Source organism: Aptenodytes patagonicus, chromosome 7, assembly GCF_965638725.1.
Source record: "Aptenodytes patagonicus chromosome 7, bAptPat1.pri.cur, whole genome shotgun sequence".
NCBI lineage: Eukaryota > Metazoa > Chordata > Aves > Sphenisciformes > Spheniscidae > Aptenodytes > Aptenodytes patagonicus.
In genome coordinates, this window is record NC_134955.1 from 17207651 (window position 1) to 17234637 (window position 26987).

Below are 26987 nucleotides of genomic sequence, written 5' to 3' on the forward strand. Positions count from 1 at the left end.
AGATCTCCCTTGCAGCAGGAATGTGTTTATTGCTCGGCGGTAATTAAGGGTAACTGGGCACATGGTGGAGGACAGGTCTAAGCCACATTGATGGCTCTTGGAGAGGGAGCTGTGGCCCCACTCTGTGCTTTCCCATTGCCTCCGTGGGCCAGCGAGCGGGTGGCTGTGCAGCCAGCTCAGTGTGCCCGTCTGAAACGTGAACTTGCATAAAGAAGGATTAGTCTCTTGGCCAGGCAGCAGGGAGATTTCAACCTGAATCTACTGTGTGCCAGCTGAGTGCTGTAACCATTAGGCTATTGGGGAACTACTTTCACCGTATTATGGCTGAATGTAGCCCTTTGTTGCCTTGGCTTTTATTCCCTGCGCCCAGCATCTGAACGTTTTTGTCATGATCGAAATAGTTTATTTTGATCTCCTGCGTTCGTTTCAATGTAAGTTGGAGGGGGTTGTCCTCGAGTGAACCCTTCTGTAAGTTCAGCCCAAATTCATGACTAGTTTAGTCTTTCCTGAAACTGTGTTTTTTAATGAATAAATGATTCAGCAAGGGGAACAAAAAAGTTCCATCCAGAAACAGCAATATTAACATCTGCTAGGCCTGTTTCTTTATTGTTATATAGTCTTCGGGCTTGTTGTGAGAGATGTGGATCCAGTTCAGCCGATAAGCAAACTTGACTCCCTCAGACAAGTAAGGGCTTTTGTTTTGTTTTATTTTGTTTTGGTTTTTTTAAGCCTATAGCTTTAAAAAGAGAGCTTTGCAGTAGAAGGAACTAGCTCACATGGTAACCCGAACAAGATATCTAAGAGGCAACATAAACTTTCTATAATAATAGAGGAAACGATTAGTCATTTTAAACTCATCCTTATTCAAAGCTGTTCTGCCTTTTGGGCGTCTGTTCAGTGTTTGAAATAAAGGAGGAAGCTCTGGTGCTTTATTGGAAAGGTTGTTTCTGCAGAAGATCAGCTCAGTTGGAAGATGATGTTTCGGACTATTTTGGGTTGTGTGGCTGTGCAGGCACTGTGTTTCTGGGGTAACTGAGCCACCATTTACACCCAGCTTTTCTGATAGTCGCTATAAATATACTGATGTGTTCTGTTGATGGAATTGCAATAAAATTTATACTAATGAAACCTCATAGGCTGCATATTATAGGTGCTAAGACTTGATAGATACACAAGTGTTCATATGACATGGGAGAGGTATGTGAAAGAATGTAAGAGCTTAAAACATTACTGTCCTAATATTTGGGGATGGGGGGATCTTCATACAGTATATGTTGAAATAGGGTAAGAGATATTACGAAAACTGGCAACATCTTTCAGGATGACATTCTAGTTAAATAAGGATAAAGAACAGAAAGAATAAAATACTATCCCCTTCTTCAGTTGTTTCACTCTACAGTTTCCAGTGGAGGTAGTTTGAATGTAGGGTATAAAGGACGTTACTCAGATGAGACAGTTTCAGTAAACCTGCAATATAAATGCTTTAAGTGAGAGTTACCAACCCCACAAGTGCAATTCAATTTCGTTTTCATATGAAGGTTAAATTTTGGTAAGTCATATCATCTAACTAGTTTTTTAGAAATCAGCTAGGAAATATTCAGTGGTAGATGTTGGATCAAAATCGTGGAAGATGTTACCAGAGACTTTCCCATTTAATTACTGCCTTTTATTGTAGCACTTGTGACTTTCAGTGCAGGATTGTCCCTGGGCTTAATGACTGACCATGCCATCTACTTCCATCAGTAAAAAGGTAATTCTTTTGTGTTTGGTTTCTTCTGTGCTTGGATTGTCTCTGCTGGTATTGGATTCCTGTCTCCAGAGTAGTAGTGTTTGAGTGAAAGTAGGTAACTTCATGTTCTCGCAGTCCATAATGAAACATGGTTGTTTGAAGTACATGCAGTGCAAAAACTTTTTTGGCACCTACAAAACCCTACCTACTTGCTTCTTATATGATACTTTAATCTTGAAGTGTTTTCTGTAAACGTATCCCTGATTTTAGAGCTATCCCCTGATAAGACATTCTAGTTGATGATGGTTTTTTTTGGGGTGTTTTTGTTTGTTTTTTTGGTTTTTTTAACCATGAACTTGAGAAATGGGTGGTGGTATGCCTTTCCTCTCACGTGCAACAATGTCATGTATGATCAGAGCTCATCTTTTTGGTAGCCTGTGTCTGAACCCTCTGGGTAACAGTGCAGGGGCACGCACTTGCTGGTCTCTCCTCTGTTTTAAAACAAGAAGGAAACCCCTTAGTTATCCAAACACTTTTCTGTTTGTTTGGCTTACTGTAAGGAATGTGCTTTGGTAAGTGTCTTTGAGAGACAGAGCAGGGGCTGGGCTCTAAATCTTCTGGATTTAAAGCGGGCTCCGAACACAACCTTCACAACATGCAGTTGCTGTTAGAAGAAGCCTAGACATAAAACCCACTGTATGGTACAGGGGAGAAAGTGTTATAACAGTGGATTTTAAAAGGTTGTGAGTCATACAGATAGGATATCTCACTAGAAAAGAAAAGGAGAAAATGACTTTATAAAGATGTTCAGCCCTTAGGGGTTGTCTAGGCATCTGCCTTTCATGCCTTTTGGCATCTGGAGACTCGTGTCCCAATACATGGTATTCCCTTGACAGAGAAAATGTCTGCGGGTACATTTCCATTTTTATAGCCTGAGTCAGGTGATGGATCAGGCATCTTTCTAAACTAGGGCCTTGTCTGCACTAGTGTATTCAAACTAATGTGTTTCTCAGTCATTTGAAAAGTCTTTTAGCTTTGCACTGGGCAGTCTGGGTGCAGTGAACAGTGGTCTTTAGTTTGACTTGGCTTGGTATGCCTTTGGTCTCATTTGTATGTGTCTTCTTAGCTGAGTCTTTCATCTTGATAAAACTCTTCCCAGTTAGTGTCTGCAAGATGCCTCCTCTCTGTTGCTGAAACACAGGGTGGCGGTTCTGCCATGCAGGCAAGGGATAAAACCCTGCTAGGTGTGGATCAAACCCTGCTGGCACCTCTTGCCGATAAGGTAAATAGGTCCGAAGTGCCTTTTCTTGTTAGTTTGTTTTCCGCAGTTGAACTGCTGTAATGTAGTTGCTATAAGCAGTGATAAAGCAGTATCTCCTAGAGATGTTGAGAGGCTGCCATAGCCTGTGAAGGATGCACAGCTTTGTTGTGGTATGTAATCATACTTATAAAAGTTTTACATTCTTTATTCAAGCCTGTTTTGTTTCTGTCAGCATTATATAACTCTGACATTTTGACTATCTGTTAGAGACAGGAGAGGTGTAAAGGAATCCAGCTTGTGAATCACTCTTGGTTTAACCCTTACTGGAAGGTGGGCAAAGAGGCCACTAAGGGAGCAGTTCAGGGAAGGTGGTGTGGAAGTCTGCACAACCACATCAATTAAAAGGTACAAGATAACAAGATTTTTAGCAGCTGGAATGCAATTAACTTCCTCTTCACTCTTATCTCTCTCCCCTACCTGCACATTTCATGCAGGTGAACAGCCACATGGCAGGTAGCAAAGGTCAATTATTTATGTCATCTGATACAAGGCTTTGACTTCTGACTCAGCACCCTGACTTCTCACATATTTTTTTTTTAATGTGCTAAACTTTAAAGACCTAAGAAGATCCCACCCAGCAGTGTGGTGCAGAGTGCTTAAGGTTTGCATAACTCCTGTTTTATATTGCTGTTTACAGGCTTTACTGTTGGCAAGCAGCAGTTTATAGATAGTTACAAATATGTATGTTATCCCCCTAATCTTGGGGAAATCTGGCTATCACATGAGCAAATACAGTAAATGACTTAGCGTTCTGTGACATGCACGTAAAATAAGATGCAGGCATGGAGGACTTAGATTCGTCTTTGTCTTAATGCTAGTTTAATGTGGCTTTAGTATTTGAGTGGAAAGATGAAGCTTTGCCCTATGTGTTCATGCTGAAATGCATCACAGTGAACTGAAGGGTTTCTCTTCTACTCTTCTACCCTTCTCCATAGCTCCTGCTCCAAACGTACAGATACATTTATGTTGGTTTTCTATTCAAAGCTTTGGTACTTGTCAGCCTTAAACATGCAGATGAGAAAGTTTAGAAGTATATTTTTAACAGATCAATCAAAATCCTATTTGTGGCCTAGGTATGTTTTAATGCAGTACTTGAACATTATTTTTCATAGCATTACCTGTATTTTACTTTTTTTTTAATCGGCAAATAAATAATAGCAGTGATTGTGCTCTCACTGGTTTTGGGTATGTCCTTGTTTCCTCCCTGAAAATGATAGAGGTGTTATACTTTAGATATTGCAAAGTATAAAAAATTAAACACTAAATGTCAGGCCAGAAAGAAATGTCTCTGATATGGAAATCTTTTACTACCGTTTGTTATTATCTTGGTTGGAAATGCTTTGCTGCGGTTTATTGTAGGCATTGTTTCATCTTTAACATGTGAAATCCATATAAACCTGTATGTATATAAATCATAAAGTTCTTGTCCTTCTAGGCTTCCAAGGCATTTTGTGGTGCTGCAGGGAAGCTGTTTCTACAGTTTAACTCAAGGTTAGAAAGCTTCTAGAGAAGAAGTAGTGACATTTTTCAGTTTCCGTGTTTGTGGTTTGTTGAGGACATAGGAGCAAAAGACAATACATCTAATGTTTTAAAGACATTGAACATATAATCTGGGTGAAATAAAATCAAATCTATTATTGTGACTTTCAGTTTGAGTCAAAGAATAATTAATTGAAGGAACGGTTTAGGTGTTGTTGAAGATGCAACAAAAATGAAGCAGGAGGGTGAGGAGTTGCGATTTATTCTAGTACCTGATACTCTTCTTTCATCCTGCCATTTTGTATATAAGTATTAAGAGGCTTGTGCAAAATACATTGAGGATATCTGGGGGACATCCCTAGACTTGAATTTCTAACTGTCCCAAATATGCTTTTAAAAAAAATAACTTAACTAAATGGGTTAATAACGTAGATAGAGGGATACTGATGAAGCCCTCCCCTGCCCCAGTCTCTTCTGCAGTGTTGGTGCCTGACTAGTATAGGTCTTTTTAATATTTCACTTTTTTTCGGCCACGGTTGAGGCAATAGTTGCTACTACAGACTCTGTCAAAGTGAGATCCTGCCAAAGTACTTGGAGGGTGGTACTGCATTTGTTGCTGCCCCTTTCTGGTTTTCCATTAGGGGTAACACTGTCAAATGGTGTAGAGGCCTGTGTGACAAAATTATTCTTAATAGTGCACCACTATTTCTAATAAATCTTCAAAGTGCTTTTAAAATATTTTGCCAAGGCAATCTGTTAAACAGAAGGCTGCCTGTATAAAATATACATATATGTGCCTTCAGAAACATAACTTTTATAGAAATTTTCTTTTTAAAACCTTGTGGCTTTAAAATTTGCAAGAACCATCATCAAGTGGAAGGTGAATTTCTGATTGAAATAATTGTGCTTCATCATTATAAACTTGCTAGTAGTGGATATTTATTTAGTGGTAATACAACCAGTTTGGATGAAATTGGGTAAATTTAAAGAATGTTTGTCTTTCACTTAACTGCATTTTTTTAAAGGTTATTTTCATAATCTTTTATGAAAACTTCGGATTTGTCTGTTAAGATCATGCAATGGAAAGAGGCATGCTTTTGTATTCTGCTGATATAGGTAACAGAAAATCCGTAACTGGAGGGAAATAGTGGAGGCTATGGGAAGCCATACCAGTGGTATTTATTGCTCTAAGCAAACGATGACCAAAATGTTGTAAAAATTGACTCTTAGTTTTAAAAGCTTCCTCTGTTTCTTTTTTCAAGTGATATACAAAGCTAAGCAAACACTGCACAGTGATATAATATGTAATTTATTTGAAATGAACATGTTTCAAGACTCATAATAAATAATGTAAACATATCTTCCTCTTAAATATAAGAGTTTGAAATGAGCTACTAGCTATTTGATCTGTATCAGAGCTAAGCCAAACATACAGATCAGCAGGAACTCCTTCATGTATCTTGGAAGGAAAAAGAAGCCATGGATATTATTTTTCTAGAATAAAAAGTTTGCAGCTGGTCAGGCTGCAGTGTCAGTTTGATCTTGGGTTCTGACCCTGCATCACCCAGCCTTTTTCCACCATAGCTGGTCCTCCCAGATGGCCATGAAGTTGACCTTTGATAGACATGTCTATTGACTGGTAAGTGAGAGAGAGCCCATGTTGTTGTCAGTGAATAACTTCTCATGCAGCCTCAATGTATTCATAGAGGCGAGTCTGGCGATGGGGTGATGGCAGAGCCAATTCTCATTCCTGTTTCTATTCAGCTTCTGTTCAAAAGAGGAGGAAAAGAGAGACTCTACCAGAGCCCTAGATGAACTTACTGGAGCTGTACAATGAGATCTTTTGTTCCCTCCCAGGAGTACTACTACATGTTTTGAACACTTGCAGTCCATTTGTCTTTTGCTACAGTTTAAATTCATTAAAGGATTAAATGGGCTGACAGTTGCAGGCAAACCTCGAGGGTGTCCCCCTGGCCCCATGTTGCTGCATGTGAAAACGGCATATGGGAAAACATTGTTTAATCAAATTGTTTGTGATAATCTGATCCTTGTAGATCAGCCAGGTCTCTGACTTATTTTAGAGTTGGAAAAGGTTTAGCACAACATTTCTTGGGGTGAGGCAATTTGCATTTGTTTTGAAGAAGTTGATCAAATGCTACTTTGCTTTTAGGGCCCATCAAAAAATGTAGATACAATACAAAACAGTGCAGCTGAAGATGTAAGATGTAAATAAGTGCTGTGAAGAAATTCTAAGGTCCAACCAATAATTTATTGTATAAAATTACTTCCCTCATGACAGGTTTGTGATGCTTGAAGATGCACTGAGCCTGCCTTAGCCAGCTCGGCATGGTGTCATTAGCTCCCACGATCTGCATCTGAGCCAGCGTTTACATCTACATCCACACTTATGCTCTAGCGTGGTCATCCTTAGCCTTGTACTTTCCAGAATATGTCAACTTTTATGGGAATTTAGGCATATTTCATTGCTCTTAGTCGCTCCGCCTGAAGTTTGATGGTTTTATTGGGGCCTCTAGTGGTCTCAAGACTGTATTACCAAACCAGAGCTGCTGTTTGGGGATGGTGAGGAAGGATTGCTTTCCTCCCTCCCTTTGGGTAGATTTACCCAGCTACGGGGCAAGGGCAGTGCCATACAGATAATTTATTTGGGTTCTAGTGGAGCATTTTAAGTGGAGTTAGAACTGAGTGTGCTGAAGGAGCATAAATAAATGGTAATAAACAGTAACAGAGCGTGAAGGGGGAGATTAAGGTTAGCCTGAGAGGTCTCTGTGTCAGGCAGGTTTCTCCCAGCTGCACACCTCATTGCTTTTTAAATTAGGAAATTTTCAGGACCCTGGTAAGGGCAAGAAGAAAAACCTGTCCTAAGAAGAGTGTAGAAGTAAGGCAGGAAGCAACAAGCCCTTCATGTACCAGCATCAAGACTGCCACAAAAAAAGGATTTTCTGTCTAGCAAGACAGTTTTGAGCTCTGTATGTTGCAAGCTGAAGGCTGTCACAGGCCATGGTTCTCCTGCCCCCAGACAGGGTGTCATAGATCAAAAATTTGGTCTTTATTTTCAATATAAATCATCTTTCTTGATGGTTGTATTTGAGCTTTTGTATAAGTTTTATAATCCCTTTACAGCTAGTTTTACTTGGAAAACTCTCAAACCAAATCCAGCTCAACGTTGTTCTCCTTATAAAGTGTCTTTTAACGCTTTCCTGAGCAAAGACTGTGTAGAGTCTAAAGTGTCCAGCTCAGGAAAGTGAAATCTACTTGTGATAAGAGAGAAACTTGAGAGTCTGAATTGCTCTCAGCTAAGCAGATCTGAAATAGGGCCCTGTCAGGAAATGCCCCTCATTTTCATGACTGTGCTGCAAAGGCCAGGCGGCTGCTGGCTCTGGTATACATTTTCCATGTTGCCTGGGTGGCCAACCCTGCTGATTTGGGGACAGTTAGCATTGTGTCATTGCCTCAGGAGTCTTTTTGTTGTTTTTTGTTCTTTTTTTCATTGTATCCTTCTTCCAGGGTGTGCCTGAGTAATGACTCAGAGTGAAAAAATAGTGCTGTTAGGCTACATGCAGGAATGCGCCTTGTTGACATGAAATAAAGGTTGATGCTTTCTTAGCTTTGAAAGAAAATGACCGGCAGTGTTATCTGAAAATTCTTATTAAAAGAGGAGGCTTTTTCGATTCAGGCACTGCTCATTACATACCCAGCTGCAGTTCCACTGATGTTGGTATGATGGGCAGCTCGAGTAGGATAACAATTTGGGTTTCAGTAAGTAGTTGTTTTAAATATTACTCATTGCCATTGTCAAATAAGCACACTGTTCTCTTTGCAAACTCCTTTAGCAGGATCATCTCTGAAGAGACATTACATGTAGGACTTGTTGGGTTACGTGAATAATTTAAACTCGTTGAAACTTTTCAGCCTTTCTCTGGGATGAAGTTTGTTCTTGTTTTCTCAGTTGGAAGATTGCAGGGTGCTTGGAGGGATGCTACTGAACTGTGAGGTGGTTTGCAGCACCTACTGCCTGTAGTTCATCAGGACCTGCAGGTTTGGGGAAAACAGAGAACTACTGGGTTGCATGGAAAAGTTTTAAACTGATGTTTGATCTGGAAGCCATTGGAAAGCCTAATGGCGCTTCCTAGGGTCGGTGGTGAGAGAGCTAACATTTGCAATGCAGTCGTGTTTCGTGTCTGGGCCTATTGTCAGCCTGCTACCTACCAAAATCTGTGCTGCTTGGTCTTGGCTATTTCTGTTGCTTGTTTGTTTTGTATGTGCACAGGTAGGCGAATCACTTCCTTGTACCAAACCACAGGAAAACTTACCTGAGAAATCTTTTCTTGAAGGTAGGACTGAGGAAGGGGAAACAGATCTAACGGGTACAATTCAGATGAGATCCATTCTATATTTTTCCTCTTTATTTTGGATATGTTGCCCAGAAAACTCTTTGCTCCTAGGCTAGCCATCTGAGAAGCAGCTACAGGTAAAATCTGGAGAAAAATCAGGAGAGGAAAAAAAACTTTCTGCAGTATGTTTCACCACAAATTTTCATTCGGTGTCTCATCTTGGCTTTCCTACAAGGCTTTGTCTTCCACAACATTTTTAGTTCACTGGAGGTGCTGCACAAACCAGAATCTCCTCATCTGTTTTCATAAAAGCCAGTGGAAAAAATGATATTTGGTCGCTCTTTGGAGAAAAGCTTGCTTCAGAGAAGACAGAATTTAGAAATGTCAGGGGTAAAATATAAATACATGCAAAGTGGAAATAGTCTTTCCTCTTTCACATAATTGCATAATAGCTCAAAATAGCCTGTGCACAGTTGTGTATGGCTGTCGACTGCTTTAGGGTTTTACACAGCTTCCTAATACAATGTGGTGCCCTAAGAGGTTCCAGCCCTACCCAATTAATAACAAACATCAGTTGATGTTTCCTTCTTCTGGGTTCTGGATCTCATCTGGTCCCATGCAGTCTCATTAGTGGAGCTGCTCATTTAGAGTTACAAGAAGAGAAGACTCCAAAGATCTTGCAAAAACTTAGTGCACCGCTTCTAAAATTAGAGCGCTTTTCCCCAGGATAAACCCATGTAAACCAAACATTCTGTGAAATGGTGTTTTGTGGATGGGCCGTGAGTGCCTGCCTAACATACCAGAGGGAAAACATGTGGAACTGACACTTGCCGCAGCATGTTTTCAGTTTTTCATTGGAAGTGAATGTGTCATATTATTGACATCATCTACAATTAATTTGAATTGAAAAACCTGTTGTGGGTTACAGTTAAAATGAATTTAGCAGAGTGCGTGTGACCCTGGAAAAGGGGGGAGGGGAAAAAAACCCAAACCTCAAACCCTAGCACCAAATCCAGAAAGTGATCAATCTTAAATGAAACTATATAACATAATTAAATGTTAGCTTCTGACTTAGCCTTCTGTTGACTGTTTCCTCCTTCAAGTAGTAAGGACCTGATACAGGAGGGCCGAGTATTCACAAATGCCACTGAAGTTGGTAACTGAACTGTTAGCGTAGCTTGGAGCGAAGCTACAGCACACAGGCTTAATCTGCATTGTGTTTTTTCTTTTCATACAATTAGCACAGGGGAAAAATGCTTTTCTTGGCTCGGCATATCTTTAATTGCATATGAATTTCTGTGCATTTTACAGTAGTATAACAGTATAACGATTTGTGCTTAGAAGTTGTCTGCTTAAATGCAGAGAAATGCTTTGTAATTGAAGACACAACATTTTAGGAAGAAATTAGAAAATAGGGCAAAATATTACACAAGTATATTTTAGCTCATTTTCCAGTATGATATTTTTTCACCCTAAACCCCAGTAATTGCCAAAGTAAGGCATGTTACTTGAACTAGGTTCATATAGGTTTAGGCACATAGTTCCATGCCCTAGTTCAGGTGATCTCATTTTTCTTGCCCGGTGCTGTAAGCCTACAAACTTCATTAATTTGGACATAATGTGGAAATAGATGAGGTGAAACAGCCCTGAGATGGGTTGCAAGAGACAGAAACATTACATCTTTCCAAACCCCGTCCTGTCCCTGAGACTGTTGTCTCCTGCAGGAAGGTGTCACTCCCTGCTGATTTAGACTTTACGCTCCTAGTGAAGTGGGAAGGTGTCCCCAGCTGGAATAGCAGTCAATGCCTTACAAATCCTAGAAAATCAGCAAGTATTGGAAAGCTGTATTGGTCTGTGGATGCAATACCTGGGCAGTCTCACTTCCGTTATTGTGAGGCTTTCCAGTGGCATTCCAGGGTTTAATTTTCACTTACTTTGTGTGACCTTGAATAAAACCTTTCTGTGGGAATGCTTTCTGAATAAACCTATGCCAAGTATGAAATATCAGAGGTGATGGAGCAGTCTGCAGGTGGCCAAGTTACTGTGTCTTTGCTGGCTAATGTTTGTCAGCTGAGCAACAATGACTGATAACATCAGTGAAGCAAAGCCTGGAGTCTTAAAACCATTGTGATGGGTGCAGTGTGGTGGCTTGCCCTAAAGCCCATAGTTACGGATGTGGGACAACTAATGGTAGGAGGGCATAGCAGGAAACAAAAAGGAAGCAAGACCAGGGTTACTGGGGCAGTGATCTTAATTACGCTGTTGCTTTTGTCAAAGGGTGTTGAGAAAGAGTTTGGAGACCACTGTGATAGCTTGGTGGATTTTTGTGGAGCTCCTCCAAACCTGAGAGGATGGGTGGGTGGAGAAGAGAAGATCTGAAGGTACACATGTGAAGGATTGTTAGCTTTGAGAGGGGTGTGATTAATTTCCTGTCTTTTTGCATCTGAGTCACAAGGCACACACTGGTGAGCACACAAGAAATAGTAAGCAGCAGCCTCAAGTAGTGTTCTCAGAAAGGATTTGTGGCTAAGGGGGTTTTTTGGTTAGGATTTTTTGGTTTGCTCACTTTGACTGTTTAGCCAGCTTCTTAACCTTGTATTTACATGAACCAAACCACGTTGTTTATATTGGAAACTGGAGCACCCCAGGCAGGTGGGCTGCTGTTGACAAGGGTTTTCCCCCTGGTGCAGGAACCCTGACTTTGTTAGAGGGTACAGTTTGGCAGCAGAGCCAAGCTGATCTAAAGTCTTGCGGTCAGCAGAAGGGGAGGCACTACTGCTGCTGACCAGCTCCCGTGGCTCCCCCAATGCATGTGTACAGCAGGCACATTTTAAATCCTGCTCCTGAAAATATCTTAGTCTTAGTCTAAGTCTTATCAAAATATCAGTGGAACTTGGGCTTCTCAGTCACTTAGTATTTTTGAAGATGTTTTCCTGCAGCACAGCTTATTTCTTCCTTGATAAGGTTATACCTGTGAGACTAATAATAGTAATTCCTCAGTTAGGCGATCCGCTGTATACTTGAGGAGGATGGAGCTGAATCCTGCATCTATTACACATGACCAGCTCCTGGTCAATAATAAACTGCACACATAAGGAGCACAGGACAGACCTTGCGCGAGTACAGATTAATTATTCAGCTCCTCTGGAACGTGCAGCCTTTGATCAGGCTTGAAGCATGGCTGTGTGACACATGAAAAGATTCATTTGCCGTAACAGTTGATGACAGTAATGAGTTTGTGTATACACATCTCTCCTGTTGTACAGTTGAAATGTTCAGTGTTTCGCATTTTGCTGTCTTTTCTTGATCTGAGTATTTTCTTGGGGACAGATGTTCCACCCCTACCCCAAGTTCCATTTTTTTTTTTGGTTAAAAAAAATACCCAACTCTATACATGAATAATATGGATTAATGTCATTCAAAAGAAAAGCGGAAATGGCAAATGCAAGGAGAATCAGGTGTTCAGCACAAATATCCTCTGAAATAATAAACAAATGTTTTGTATAAATAGCATCTCATTAAGTAATAACATAAGGCTGGAGAGCAGTTCAGTTCATGGCTTGTGTTGGAAGAAATATAGCACGGAATGACTGAGTCAGGCAGGCTGACGCCTGGGAATGGGATCGTTTGTTTTGCATGGTTTTGCATTTCAGAAGGAGGCTTGCCTGCTGCCGATGGGATGTGCTTTTTTTTGAATTTGGGTTGCACATAGGGTTCTGGAAAGTCAGAGGGATATTGTGAAGGGAGCATTGTCAAAGTGTGTGATAAACAAAAGCAAGTAAAATGATGGGAAGCTGTTCATCACGTGACAGGAGTTTTAGCATAACTTTTGTTGTTTGAGCATCATTAACAAAACCAACGCGTGACAGTACAACCAAGTTTCTAGCAGCTTGGTAATAATTTGCCATTAGATCAGATGGCTATAGCTGGGGGTAAAACAGGAATCAACATGCTTCTTGTTTTAGCTGATAGGGAAGAAATGGGGAGGTGAGAAGCAGGGGTGCAGGGGACTTGGTAGTGGCATACCTGTTTCTCAGTCGTATGGTGTCTGTTGCTCAGGAAGGATGCTGTGCCCCTGAACTCAAAATGTAGGGAGAACGAGATGAGAAACTCCGTCATCTTCAGGCAGTTTTACAGAAGAGAAAGTAACTGAAGGACAGGTTGTGAATGATGTCAGGCTTTTGCTGTTACGTCTGTAGGGCTGCAGAAATTAGTGACTTAGTCCTGTGGCATTTCTTCTTGTTGTTTTTTGTTCTTCTTTTTGCAATTTCCCTTTCTTATTAAACTGCATTTTTTTGGCTTTGCTTTTTTATTGCCTGATTTTTCAGGGAATCTCACCTCTTGCTCATCGTTCAGCAGCTGTTTCCACATAGCTTAGCACTTCTACTCTGAATGCTGCATGGTAGTGTTTTCCTGCCTTAAGAGTGGCTTTTTCATTTGTAGTCTCTTCTTCCTTGGCCTCTCCTTTGTGAAAGAATACAGAAGGGCTCTTGACCTGAGTGCAGATGAATGTTTCCTCACTTGCGAATAGCCTTGCAGTTTGGCTGGGCTCTCAAATATTCAGAAAGGTTGAGGAGGAGCCTCACACTTGTACGTAGGACATCTGCATCCCAAGTAATGTCCTTTGTGTCCTGAGTTGTCAGTAGGGCTGTGCTAGAGAAGATCAGGCGTTAGTTCTTTGATGCTTACAAGTGCTCTTTTGCCTAGGAAATGTGCCCAAACCCTTCTTGCTGTGGCACCGAGACCATCACAGGCTGGAAGGGTGTCTCTCTGCTTGAAGCTTGCTTCTGCTGCATTTCCCCTTACTGTAAAGCTGGGGGGGGTTGCTTCTAGTGTTGCTTCTAGTCAGCTGGCCTGCCTCAGCTTTGTGGAGAGTGCTTTTTATAGTCTCTCATACGGAGAACAAGATTTAATGGTATCTTCTGACTACTTTTTGAGGACGTGTCTACTTGGGCCCATGCTTTTGATGCAGGGAGCTACTGCTGATGGAGCTACTTGTGGCACCAGCAACATGAGAGCTGGGGGGGTGAGTGATTTGGGATTCAAGCTTTTCATTGGGTTGTTGTGATATAGCTGCTTATTTTGAGTTAGCTCGTGGAATTGCAGAAGCAGCTGAGAAACTGTCTAAGAAAACAGGGTGGAGGGAGAAAATGAGACAATTTTAAGTGCTTTAGATAAATGTGTCAACCTCTGCAATCAGCAGGCTTGGTGCTTTGTGTGGGTAACGCACCATCCGGCATAAAGCTAAGCTGGATTTTCTAGGAGCAACACAATATAAGGTCCAACCAAAAGACTAGCCCTTCTGCAGGTGATGTTAGAGCCACTGGGGCTGGAGACTACCTCTGCCTGCACCCACCATGATGCCAAAAACAGACCCAGAGGTGCATGGGCAGAAACCTCCCATGCCTGCAAGCTTCCCTGGCACAAGGCACTGTGACCTGTGGATCTCCAGCACCACACTGGGGACCTGCCTGTTCTTGGGACGCGTATCTCTGCATGCTTGGTTTTTGCCTTGTCATGTGTAGCTTTGCAAGGTGAATAGTTGTATTTAATCCCTGATACAATTGCTGAAGTAATCTGTTTGTTACGTGACAAAAGTGGCTGCTGCAGTCGGTTGGCGTCAGCTGGCTTACGAGCCTCTCAGGAAGTCAGTTTTCCTCTCAAGTGCCTGCAAATCTCAGTCTGGGGCTTTTGTTTCACTCCTTTAGAAACATTTTATGCTGCCACCTGGAGGGAGATGAAGAAAACAATTTACAGGCCAGTTTGCATGCTAACAGGAACGGAAATGGCTTATTCGGAAGTAAAAGCATGAAGTTGAAAGACTAAAAAACATTTTCAAAGCAAAATTCTGGTGTGCTTGTCAGTACTATTAGCAGAGTAGTTTCAGGTTGCAGTTAGATGGCAACTGCTGATACTTCATGGATATGTACGCGTATATAAACTAGATTTCAGAATATTTACTAAGTGTTTTGAACTTTGACTACACTGAGTTTGTTTCAGAAAATGCAAAATATTATTTTGTGAGAAGTAATAATAAAATTTATACAGCAATAGGATGAAAAGGAAAATCTTATTCATAAAAAAGACCTAATTCGCATCTACTGCTTTTTGTGGGATGGTGTCAAAGGTACTAACTAAACTATTTTTTACTAAGATCCTGTAGGTTTTGTTTTTAAATTTATATGAGCAAAATCAGCATATGTTATGCAAGCTGTTTTTGTGACAAAATAAACTGTTTGGTTAAAAAAAGTGGTAACTAACATTTTACCAGCATGTTTGGTTTTTTTTCTCTAATAGTTTGGTATACTTTTGGTGTTATTTTTATGTCAGATTTTTAGGGGTATCTTTTGCAGGTTGAAAAGCCTGGAGCACAACAATAGATTTTTTTAAATTTTAACTGATTCCCCCCCTCCCATGTGTTAATTAAACCAGTCCTTATTTTATTTGAGCTTCCAGTAGTTTTAAAGTTTTAATTTCTATTATTTATTTTTGTTTCCCAGGTCAGATGTACGATTGCCTGTAAGTATCATTCTGTTACTCAATTATTTATTTTTTTTTAAATATAACTGCCATTAGCTTTATTTCTTTTAAGGAAGATTGAACAGTATCAACTAAGTATTTAAAAAAAACAACAACCCCAAAACTTCCTGAAAAGAATTTTTAGAAATAGCATTCAAAAATCTAAACTCGCTTATTTTAGTGACTGTAATTCCTGCAATGCATTTAAGGATATTTAAAGATATAAATGTGCACTGTAATCCCTTTGCTTTTCAGTTTGTAAAGAGTTCTGTTAAAAACAAGTGCAGATATAACGTACTTAGGAAGATTGGAAAATATACTTAAAGGCAATACAAAACAAACAAGCCCCAAAACAAAAAAGACACCCAAAGTGATGTGTTAAGGATATTCGGAAGTGAGTATAGCAACTACTGTACTTGCCAAGATGACGAGTTTTCATGTGGCAAAAATTTCCAAAAGTACTTGCAGATGAGTTCTACCTTAATAATGAACAGGAGGCTTGCATGAGTTAGCCTTGAAATTTTAGGGCCTCAGTCAACTCATTCCACACTTTGAGCTGCGCTCTATCAACCTAAAGTTGTTTTCTGTAGGTGTACCATGTTTCTTCCTTACTTGTGGGAACACACTGTGTGAATATGAGAACCTTTTTGCTCATACACTGAGGGGAAGAGACAAAATTGCTACGCCAGGTTAAGTAAAGCAGCTAGCTTCTGATAATACATGAGAAATACACACACAGAATGTGGCTGCGAATTTGTTCTGTTTTCAAACAAAACTGCACTGAAAAAAAGAGCAGATCATGGTAGCTTTCATCCAAACCATGAGCAGAGTCAGTGAATGGCCGAAATAATGTGGAAATCTCTTAATCTAAATCAAGTCATCTGACAGAAGTTAAAAGTGGTAAAACCAGGAAACATGCAGTGAAATCTCTGTAGGAGAACAAATTGGGAAAACAGAAGTGACTGCGGGTCTGTGCATGATATCTATAAATGACTGTACTTTTGCAAATGGAAAACCCAGAAGTTTTGTAAAGATACTTATTGCTTTGTATTTTTTCTTTCAGGCACTGAGGATTGCAGTTCAAAAAATGTAACTGTAGAAACAGGAACCAGTAGTAATGATGAATTATCAGTAAACTCTACAAGTGGGAACAAAACCTATGGAGGTGGAATATCATCCAGGGAAGTGTCACTATCTGACAGCGCAATAGGCAATCAGAACAATGTAACACGTAAGTTTGGAATGTGACTGGGATGTGAATCTTCAGGGTGATTTGTGCTTTTATACTGTGTCAGCATTTTAAGCCTGAACTCCAGTCTAGAGTGCAAGGAGCATGCAGGGGCATGGATCCAACTGCTTTACTGGAGTTGAGAATGGGCCAAAGAAATGTATCGGCACAGCTGACTGGGAGTGCGATTTAACACTGTGATCGTTGCGTGGCCTTGAAATAGTTTTATCACTGTTAGACTTGGGCTCCCTTCCCTGCTTATTATGGCTTTTTAGGTTACAGCTGCAACAGTTCAAACATACTGTGACATACAGATTTAAAATGCATACGTAACAGAGTATAGCTGAAGTACTCTACCTAGTATAGAGGGTATCAGGTATCTAGAGGAGAGCTGTGTGACTCTTGCAGCTAGAAAGGCTCTTCTCTTTGGGATAGCCAGCTTAGGAAAAAATAACAGCAGGTTGTGTCTTCCAGTCTTTCTCAGCACCCTACATGAAGTTGACAGCTGAGGCAGATGGTAGTCACTGCTGCACCTGGACAGTTTTACTCCTTGAGATGAAGTGAAACTTGAGGAGTTAGAGGAAGAGTAGATTGCAGAGCTAGCAAGTGTGCCTTGCGACATATAAGGATGGCTTGATTATTTTCCCAGGCTGATTACTGTTTTACAGAGACCTGTTGTTTGGGTAGGGTGGGGAAAAGAGTGCTTTATGTGTTTGTCAGCAAATATTCTTGCAGGTTAAAAGATTTTTTTATTTATTTTTGTTTTCTTGCCTTTCACAGACCCCAGGCCAGTTCTTGATCTCAAGGCAGAATATGTTGGCGTGACTTCTGTCAACTTAACATGGGCGGTGAATGACTCTGCTTCCAACTCCTCCTACACGTACAGGATAGAGGTTGTAAATGGTACCTCTCTTAGGAACCTGATGTCCAATGTCACCAAAGTCGAAATTACAGAGTTAATCCCTGGGACATTGTATAATTTCACAGTATTTGCAGTAACAGCTGATGGTGAGACAGAAGGAGAAGGGGTGTCCATAAGGCTGTATACGAGTAAGTCACAGTTTCTTGCAGCCCTATTTCTGGTGGGCTGTATTTTGCTGTGCAGCTCAGGGCTCTACCTACCTATGTGAGGATTGTAATTCAATACTATTGCGTATAGACCTGATATTTTAGTCCTGGAGCCTGATGTGGGCTATATGCAAACGATGGGATGCTAGTGTGCAGCAGAAACACAGCCCTATTGTTTTTGTTCTGTTTTTAATTATCTTCCTTCCCCACCTTCCTCTCCATCCTCATCTCTTTCCTGCCCACCTCTCTAGATTCCCAAGGGAAGCCCTGGGAGTGCTGGCACAGTGGTCACCTGTGCTTCTGCTTTGGAGTGTCAAAGGGAGACGAATCCCACTCAAGATGACTTTTCTTCAGTTCTCTCTTAGCTGCCCATTGATGCAAAAGCCTCCAGGAGCACCTGGTGATGTTGTTGGGGTGCTCCTGGGCTCTAAATGACGAGCGATGTGAAGGGAGTGAAGTAGTGGTGTGCCTGTGTTTCTTCTGTCAATGTTTGTGAGCAGATGTTCTTGCAGGTTGACAGATTGTTGTCTTGCCTTTCACAGAGCCCAGCCCAATCCATGATCTCAAGGTGGAATATGTTGGCGTGACTTCTGTCAACTTAACATGGGCGGTGAATGACTCTGCTTCCAACTCCTACACGTACAGGATAGAGGTTGTAAATGATACCTCTATTAGGAACCTGACGTCCGATGTTACCAAAGTCGAAATTACAGAGTTAATCCCTGGGGCGATGGACAATTTCACAGTATTTGCAGTAGCGGCTGATGGTGAGACAGAAGGAGAAGGGGTGTCCATAAGGCTGTATACAAGTAAGTCACAGTTGCTTGCAGCCCTGTTCTGCTGGGCAGCTCCAAGCTCTGCCTACCTGCCTGAGGGCTGAAATATAAAACTACTGTGTACAAGACCTGATGTTTTAATCCTGGAGCCTAATCTGGGCTGTCTACTAAGCATGTGGTCTTAATGTGTGGAAGAGACATATCCCTGCTTTAAAAAAAAAAAAACCAAAGCAAAACCAGCCAAACAAAACCCACTTTCCTTCCCCTCCGTCCTCATCTCCTCATATCTCTTCATATGGGAAATAACTTCTTGTCACAAGTAGTCAGCCAGCCAAATAGGAAAGATGCCCTCTTAGACTTACTATTTGTGAATAGAGAAGGACTCCTGTGGGATGTGGCTGTCTTGGCCGCAGTGATCATTAAATGGTTGAGTGTAAAATTTTTAGTGTTATAAGAAAAAAAGACAGCAGAGTTGCTACTCTGGACTTCAAGAGAGCAAACTTTAAGTTATTCAGGGAGCTACTTAGCAGAGTACCCTGGGAGTCTGCTTTTGAGGGCTTAGGAGTCCATGAGTGCTGGTTAGTTTTTAAGAAGCACCTTTTAGAAGCACAGGAGCAGGCAATTCCACTGTGTCAAAAGTCAAGCAAGCAGGGCAGAAGACCAGCTTGGCTGAATAGGGAAATCCTTGTGGAGCTCAAGAGGAAAAAGAAATTGTATGATCTCTGGAAGCAAGGTCAGGCTTTGTAGGAAGATCACAGAGCTGTGGTTCGTATATGCAGGGAGAAGACATGAAAGGCCAAAACACAATTAGAGTTGAAACTGGCCAGTGTTGTGTCAGACAAAAAAAAAAGGCTTTTTTAAGTATGTTAATAGCAAGAGGAGGTCTAAAGAAAACATTGGACTGATACTTGTTGAAGATGGTCACCTGACTAATAGGGATGAAGAAAAGGCAGAGGCATTCAATGCTTTTTTTTTGCCTCAGTCTTTAATAGTACAGATAGGGGACCGGGCATCCCAAGATCTGAGTTGGAGGATCACGAGTGCGGGAACAGTGACTTTCCATTTGTGGACACTGAAATTGCAAGGGACCAGCTGTATCAGCTGAATGTTCACAAGTCCATGGGGCCTGATGTACTCATCCCAGAGTACTGAAGGAGCTAGTGGATGTTACAGCAGGACCCCTTTCGATCATCTACCAAAGGTCTTGGGAGTCTGGGGAGATCCCTGCTGACTGGAAGCTAGCTAATGTTATTCCGATTCACAAGAAGGGCGTGAGGGAAGACCCTGTTAGTATAACCTCAGTTCCTGGAAAAATTATGGAGAAGATCATACTGGGTACTATTGAAAGGCATTTAAAGAATAATGCAATCATCAGGCACAGTCAACATGGGTTCACAAAGGGAAAGTCCTGTTTAACTAATTTGACGTCCTTCTATGATAAGGCCACCCGCCTAGTGGATGAAGGGAAGGCGGTGGATGTAGTTTTTCTGGATTTTAGTAAGGCTTTTGGTACTGTCCCTCACAGCATCCTTCTGGACAAGTTGTCCAAGTGTGGGATGAGTGGGTTCATGGTGCACTGGGTGAAGAACTGGCTGAAGGGCAGAGCTCAAAGGGTTGCAGTGAATGGGGCTACATCTGGCTGGTGACCGGTCACCAGCGGTGTTCCTCAGGGTTCAATCCTAGGGCCAGTTCTGTTCAATATATTTGTCAACGAGCTGGATGCAGGAGTTGAATGCACCATTAGCAAGTTTGCTAATGATGCCGAACTGGGAGGTGCTGTTGACTCTCTTGAAGGACAAGAGGCCTTGCAGAGGGATCTAGATAGACTGGAGCATTGGGCAATGATTAATGGCATGATATTTAACAAGTCCAAATGCCAGATTCTGCACCTGGGACGGAGTAACACTAGGCACAAGTGTAAATTGGGAGAGGAGTGGCTGGAGAGCAGCCCTGCAGAAAGGGATCTGGGGGTGCTGGTTGACAGCAGGCTCAGTACGAGTCAGTGGTGTGCCCTGGCAGCCAAGAGGACAAACTGTACCCTGGGGTGCATCAAACACAGTATAACCAGCCAGTCAAAAGAGGTGATTATCCCGCTGTATTCAGCGTTGGTGCAGCCTCACCTTGAGTACTGTGTGCAGTTCTGGGCCCCGGCAATTTAGGAAGGATGTGAAGGTCCTTGAATGCGTCCAGAGGAGGGCCACAAAGCTGGTGAAAGGGCTGGAAGGAGTGTCCTGTGAGGAGCGGCTAAGGACTCTGGGTTTGTCTAGTTTGGAGAAAAGGAGGCTGAGGGGCGACCTCATTGCTCTCTACAGCTTCTTGAGAAGAGGACGTGGAGAGGGAAGTGCTGATCTCCTCTCCCTGGGATCCAGTGGCAGGATGTCTGGGAATGGTTCAAAACTGCACCAGGGGAGGTTTAGACTTGACACTAGGAAGCATTTCTTTACTGAGAGGGTGGTCAAACACTGGAACAGGCTTCCTAGAGAGGTGGTCGATGCTCCAAGCCTGTCAGTGTTTGAGGCATTTGGACAATGCCTTTAATACCATGCTTTAACTTTTGGTCAGCCCTGAATTGGTCAGGCAGTTGGACTAGATGATTGTTATAGGTCCCTTCCAACTGAAATTATGCCAGTCTATGCTATTCCCTTTCCTTCCCACCTCTCTAGATTCCCAAGGGAAGCCCTGGGAGTGCTGTCAAGAGTGATGGCCTCTGCTTCTGCTTTGGAGTGTCAAAGGGAGACGAATCCCACTCAAGATGACTTTTCTTCAGTTCTCTCTTAGCTGCCCATTGATGCAAAAGCCTCCAGGAGCACCTGGTGATGTTGTTGGGGTGCTCCTGGGCTCTAAATGACGAGTGATGTGAAGAGAGTGAAGTAGTGGTGTGCCTGTGTTTCTTCTGTCAATGTTTGTGAGCAGATGTTCTTGCAGGTTGACAGATTGTTGTCTTGCCTTTCACAGAGCCCAGCCCAATCCATGATCTCAAGGTGGAATATGTTGGCGTGACTTCTGTCAACTTAACATGGGCGGTGAATGACTCTGCTTCCAACTCCTACACGTACAGGATAGAGGTTGTAAATGATACCTCTATTAGGAACCTGACGTCCGATGTCACCAAAGTCGAAATTACAGAGTTAATCCCTGGGGCGATGTACAGTTTCACAGTATTTGCAGTAGCAGCTGATGGTGAGACGGAAGGAGAAGGGGTGTCCATAAGGCTGTATACAAGTAAGTCACAGTTGCTTGCCGCTCTTTCTGGTGGATCATATTTTGCTCTGCAGCTCATGGCTCTGCCTACGTGCCTGAGGGTTGAAATATAATACAAGCCTTACCTGGGCTGTCTACTAAGAATGGGATGTTGATGTGTAGAAGAAACATAGCCCCGATTTTTTTTTTTTTTACTTTTTTTTGGGGGGGTGGTGGGTGTTTAAAACACCAAACTCCCTCCAACCCCCCCCACCCCAAAACAAACAATCCTCCACAACAACAACAAAACCAAAAACTAACCAACCAACCCAAAAAAACCCCTTCCTTCCCCACCATACTCATCCCTTTCCTGCCCACCTCTCTAGATTCCCAAGGGAAGCCCTGGGAGTGCTGGCACAGTGGTCACCTGTGCTTCTGCTTTGGAGTGTCAAAGGGAGACGAATCCCACTCAAGATGACTTTTCTTCAGTTCTCTCTTAGCTGCCCATTGATGCAAAAGCCTCCAGGAGCACCTGGTGATGTTGTTGGGGTGCTCCTGGGCTCTAAATGACGAGCGATGTGAAGGGAGTGAAGTAGTGGTGTGCCTGTGTTTCTTCTGTCAATGTTTGTGAGCAGATGTTCTTGCAGGTTGACAGATTGTTGTCTTGCCTTTCACAGAGCCCAGCCCAATCCATGATCTCAAGGTGGAATATGTTGGCGTGACTTCTGTCAACTTAACATGGGCGGTGAATGACTCTGCTTCCAACTCCTACACGTACAGGATAGAGGTTGTAAGCAGTACCTCTATTAGGAACCTGACGTCCGATGTTACCAAAGTCGAAATTACAGAGTTAATCCCTGGGGCGATGTACAGTTTCACAGTATTTGCAGTAGCGGCTGATGGTGAGACAGAAGGAGAAGGGGTGTCCATAAGGCTGTATACAAGTAAGGAAATGGTGCCTCTCAATTGCAAGTAAACATGCAGTTTGTACCAAATTGCCCTGTTTTTTACCTTGGGTTTCCAACTTTGTACTGTTTCTCATTGTAGTGTTGCTTTGCTCCAGGTGCCTGTGAGCATGAGTGCCAAGTGGTCTTTGGTAAAAGGGAAAAGGACTGAGATTGTATGTGTCTGTGTGTGTGCATGCATTGCCTGTAAAGCAGTTATTTCATCAGCTTGGCTGCACAAGACTGTGTAGAGATCCAGCTGCTACAACAGCATGACTTTCTCTAGACTTGAGGGCTGAATGGGCCACCTACAGTGCTTCTGGGAGCAGGTTATCACTGTTTATACCAAAAGACATGGTGTGCAGGGATGTGGTGGCCAGGATCACAGAGACTTTTTGTTCTTGAAGATTGTTTTGAGCTCTTTGCAGAGTCCCTGGCCTGGGGCTTCTGTAGGATGTGACAGTGCCTAGGGCCACATTGTCAAGTGTAGTGCCATTGGTGCCATTTTTGTCAGCTTTGTGCCATAGCACCTTTTCCCAGATCAGAAGGACAGATGGGAGGAGAAGATCTTTTTTTTTGTGTCTAGCTCAGGAGTGGAAAGGGAACAGGCAACATCCCTACAAAGCAATTAGAAGCAGTGTGTCCTGGAGCTGCTACTGAATAGATGAGCTTGTCTAAGATGCCTGAGGTGAGTCTTGTCTGCATAGTGTTGATGCTGAATCAGGCTTGCAGAGACAGGCCCCAGGGTGGGTCAGCTGTTGGACCTGCTCAGGGAGCCCATTTCCTTCTGCTGATGTTGGGGAGAGGCTGGGCTGAAGAGCTCAGATTAAGACTCGCAGGTGCAATTTTCAGTTAACAGACTAAGCTCACCCTGCACTATGCTTCCTTCCCTGATTTCGTAGAATCATAGAATCATTTGGGTTGGAAAAGACCTTTAAGATCATCAAGTCCAACCATTAACCTAGCACTGCCAAGTCCACCACTAAACCATGTCCCTAAGTGCCATGTCTACACGTCTTTTAAATACTTCCAGGGTTGGTGACTCAACCACTTCCCTGGGCAGCCTGTTCCAGTGCTTGACAACCCTTTCAGTGAAGAAATTTTTCCTAATATCCAATCTAAACCTCCCCTGGCGCAACTTGAGGCTGTTTCCTCTTGTCCTGTCACTTGTTACTTGGGAGAAGAGACCGCCTCCCACCTCGCTACAACCTCCTTTCAGGTAGTTGTAGAGAGCAATAAAGTCTCCCCTGAGCCTCCTCTTCTCCAGGCTAAACAACCCCAGTTTCCTCAGCCGCTCCTCATAAGACTTGTTCTCCAGACCCTTCACCAGCTTTGTTGCCCATCTATTTCTCCATCTGGAAACCCACTGTGGAAACAAATAATTGTAGCATGTGAAATGAAATAAAGAGAACATCCCCCAGAACTCTTGTGGACTTTCCAGAGATGCCCCAGCATGAATGTCTGAAACTGGGCATTGATACCGTAGAAGTGCTGCTTGGCTACAAATAATGCTCATTCTATGTGGAATAGGGAAATGTGGCTGTGGCTCTTCTTTCTTTATTTCTCTGTCTTGACAGATTGTTGTCTTGCTTTTCACAGAGCCCAGACCAGTTCTTAATCTCAAGGCAGAATATGTTGGCATGACTTCTGTCAACTTAACGTGGGTGGTGAACAACACTGCTTCCAACTCATACACGTACAGGATAGAGGTTGTAAGCAGTACCTCTATTAGGAACCTGACGTCCGATGTTGCTAAAGTCGAAATTACAGAGTTAATCCCTGGAGCGATGCACAATTTCACAGTATTTGCAGTAGCGGCTGATGGTGAGACGGAAGGAGAAGGGGTGTCCATAAGGCTGTATACAAGTAAGTCACAGTTGCTTGCACACTTGTTTCTGGTGGGCTGTATTTTGCTGTGCAGCACAGGGCTCTGCCTACCTGCCTGAGGGTTGAATTTTAGTACTGTTGCAGGTAGAGGTGCTGTGCTTTGCCTGCTTGCAGTCAGAGATGGTTGCATGGAAGGGACATATCTGCCACCTTAAAAACAAAGTAAAAGAAAACCCCTAAAAAACAGCTGTTGTTGAAGGTGGTCACCGAGGCCTGTGACACAATGAAGGAACTCCCCCCGAGAACCTGCCTCCCTGGCCTGGGATTTGTGTGGGCAGTTTTGCTGCCTTTACTTCTTGGAGGATGGGGGCCTCAGACTGTTACTTTAAAGGGCTCCCATACAGAGAGTGTGTGTTGTGCCCAGGGAACTTCCGTGATTTAGGGGCCTGTGGCTGCCATTGGGCTGCAGCAGGAGAGTGAGCTTTCAGCAGCGCTAGCTCAGGATTGAGTTCAGGGCATGAAAGGTGGCAAAGGAGCAGTGTGCCTGGATCATCACCTCTGTTCCTCTTCCAGTGATATTTGATGTTCCTTACCTTTTGCTGTGCACAGATACACCACTATCTTCTTCCCCCACCTTCTCCTGCAACCTTGTATCTTTCTTGATCATGTCACTGAATTCCCAAGCAAAATCCTGGGAGTGCTGGCACAGTGGTGACCTGTGATTCTGCTTTGGAGTGTCAAAGGGAGACGAATCCCACTCAAGATGACTTTTCTTCAGTTCTCTCTTAGCTGCCCATTGATGCAAAAGCCTCCAGGAGCACCTGGTGATGTTGTTGGGGTGCTCCTGGGCTCTAAATGATGAGTGATGTGAAGGGAGTGAAGTAGTGGTGTGCCTGTGTTTCTTCTGTCAATGTTTGTGAGCAGATGTTCTTGCAGGTTGACAGATTGTTGTCTTGCCTTTCACAGAGCCCAGCCCAATCCATGATCTCAAGGTGGAATATGTTGGCGTGACTTCTGTCAACTTAACGTGGGTGGTGAACAACACTGCTTCCAACTCCTACACGTACAGGATAGAGGTTGTAAGCAGTACCTCTATTAGGAACCTGACGTCCGATGTTACCAAAGTCGAAATTACAGAGTTAATCCCTGGGGCGATGTACAGTTTCACAGTATTTGCAGTAGCGGCTGATGGTGAGACGGAAGGAGAAGGGGTGTCCATAAGGCTGTATACAAGTAAGTCACAGTTGCTTGCACACTTGTTTCTGGTGGGCTGTATTTTGCTGTGCAGCACAGGGCTCTGCCTACCTGCCCAAGGGTTGAAACACGATATTGTTTCAGGCAGAAGTGCTGCACGTGGCCTACCTGCAGTCAGCAATGTTAATGTGTGGAAGAGGGTTCTGTCGGAGGTTTTGTTGCCTTCTCCTGGTGAATGACGCCCTCAGGTCCTTATTTTGAAGGGCTCCCACACAGTGCATTGTGCCTGGGGAACTTCCCCTGTTGTAGGGGCCCGTGGCTGAAGCTGGGCTGTGGGCAGCACTGGGCTGTGTGGCTCTCAGCCACACTGCTCTGCTCAGCTTGTCAGCAGAGAGGAGAATGTTGAGGTGCTCCTGCGTTCCTCATGCTAGGCACTGTGTCTGTTTTTCCCCCCTTGTTGTGAATATGTGCTGCTGTGTCCTTTCCTTCGTTTCGTCCCATTTTAACTGAGGTGAGGTGAATCTGTCCCAGAGCTCCTCAGTGGGGTTTCCAGAGGTGCCCCAGGGTGAACCTGTTAAGAGAGTCTCTGATGCTGGGAAAGTGCTGCTTGGCTACTCATAATGTTCAGTCTGTCCAAAACATGGAAGTGTGGCCGTACCTCTGCTTTTTCTGTCTGTGTTTGTCAGCAAATACTCGTGAGCATTGATGGAGTCTCAGCTTGACTTTCACAGAGCCCAGTTCCGTTTTCCAATCTGGGCGGAGTATGCTGGTCTCTGATTCCCCCCCCCCCCCATGGAGCACAGATGATACTTCTTCTAACTACACCTACAGGATAGAGATCCAAAGTCATGGTTCCTCCTCTAGAAACCAGACATCCAGTGTCACCAGAGCTGTTATTACAGACATAAACCCTGGAACCTTCTATAATGTCACTGTATTTGTAGGCATAGCTGGCAGTGTTACTGAAGGGAAAGAAATATTTATAAAATGCAGTAGAAATAAGTCCCAGACACTCACATCTATCTTTTCACCAAATCTGTTTCTTCTAGTACACAATTGTGCTTCTCCTTAGTTTCTTAAAATAATACCCCTTTTTAATAACAAAATAATTTAGTCCATGAGCCTTTTACCCCTGTATTTGGAAGTACTAAGTACTTCTTCATCAAGAGAGGAAATAAATTTGCTCTGTTACATTTGTAGAAGTTATAAGAGTTTTGGTCTTGAAGGCTAAGTTTTATAAGATGTTTAGTTTAGAGGGACCTTTCTTCTCAGTGTTACTGCTACGTTAACTTTTTAAATAACTTTTTGTATCTGGTCATAAGGTTGCAATTTTTACATTGTGTCTTATAGGACTCTCACACAACTGACAT

General features: G+C 42.8%; 1 protein-coding gene across 2 annotated transcripts in view; it reads left to right on the forward strand.

Annotated features, from left to right (window-relative positions):
* PTPRJ (protein tyrosine phosphatase receptor type J) overlaps positions 1-26987 on the forward strand; it is a 77167-nt gene that overhangs the window by 34464 nt on the left and 15716 nt on the right. For both annotated transcript variants that reach the window (XM_076344152.1, XM_076344153.1), the window contains exons 2-9: positions 15382-15400; positions 16464-16631; positions 17409-17678; positions 18239-18505; positions 21428-21694; positions 22330-22596; positions 24196-24462; positions 25390-25656. In XM_076344152.1, the coding sequence (XP_076200267.1) occupies positions 15382-15400; positions 16464-16631; positions 17409-17678; positions 18239-18505; positions 21428-21694; positions 22330-22596; positions 24196-24462; positions 25390-25656 (1792 nt within the window). The remainder of the gene's footprint in view (positions 1-15381; positions 15401-16463; positions 16632-17408; positions 17679-18238; positions 18506-21427; positions 21695-22329; positions 22597-24195; positions 24463-25389; positions 25657-26987) is intronic.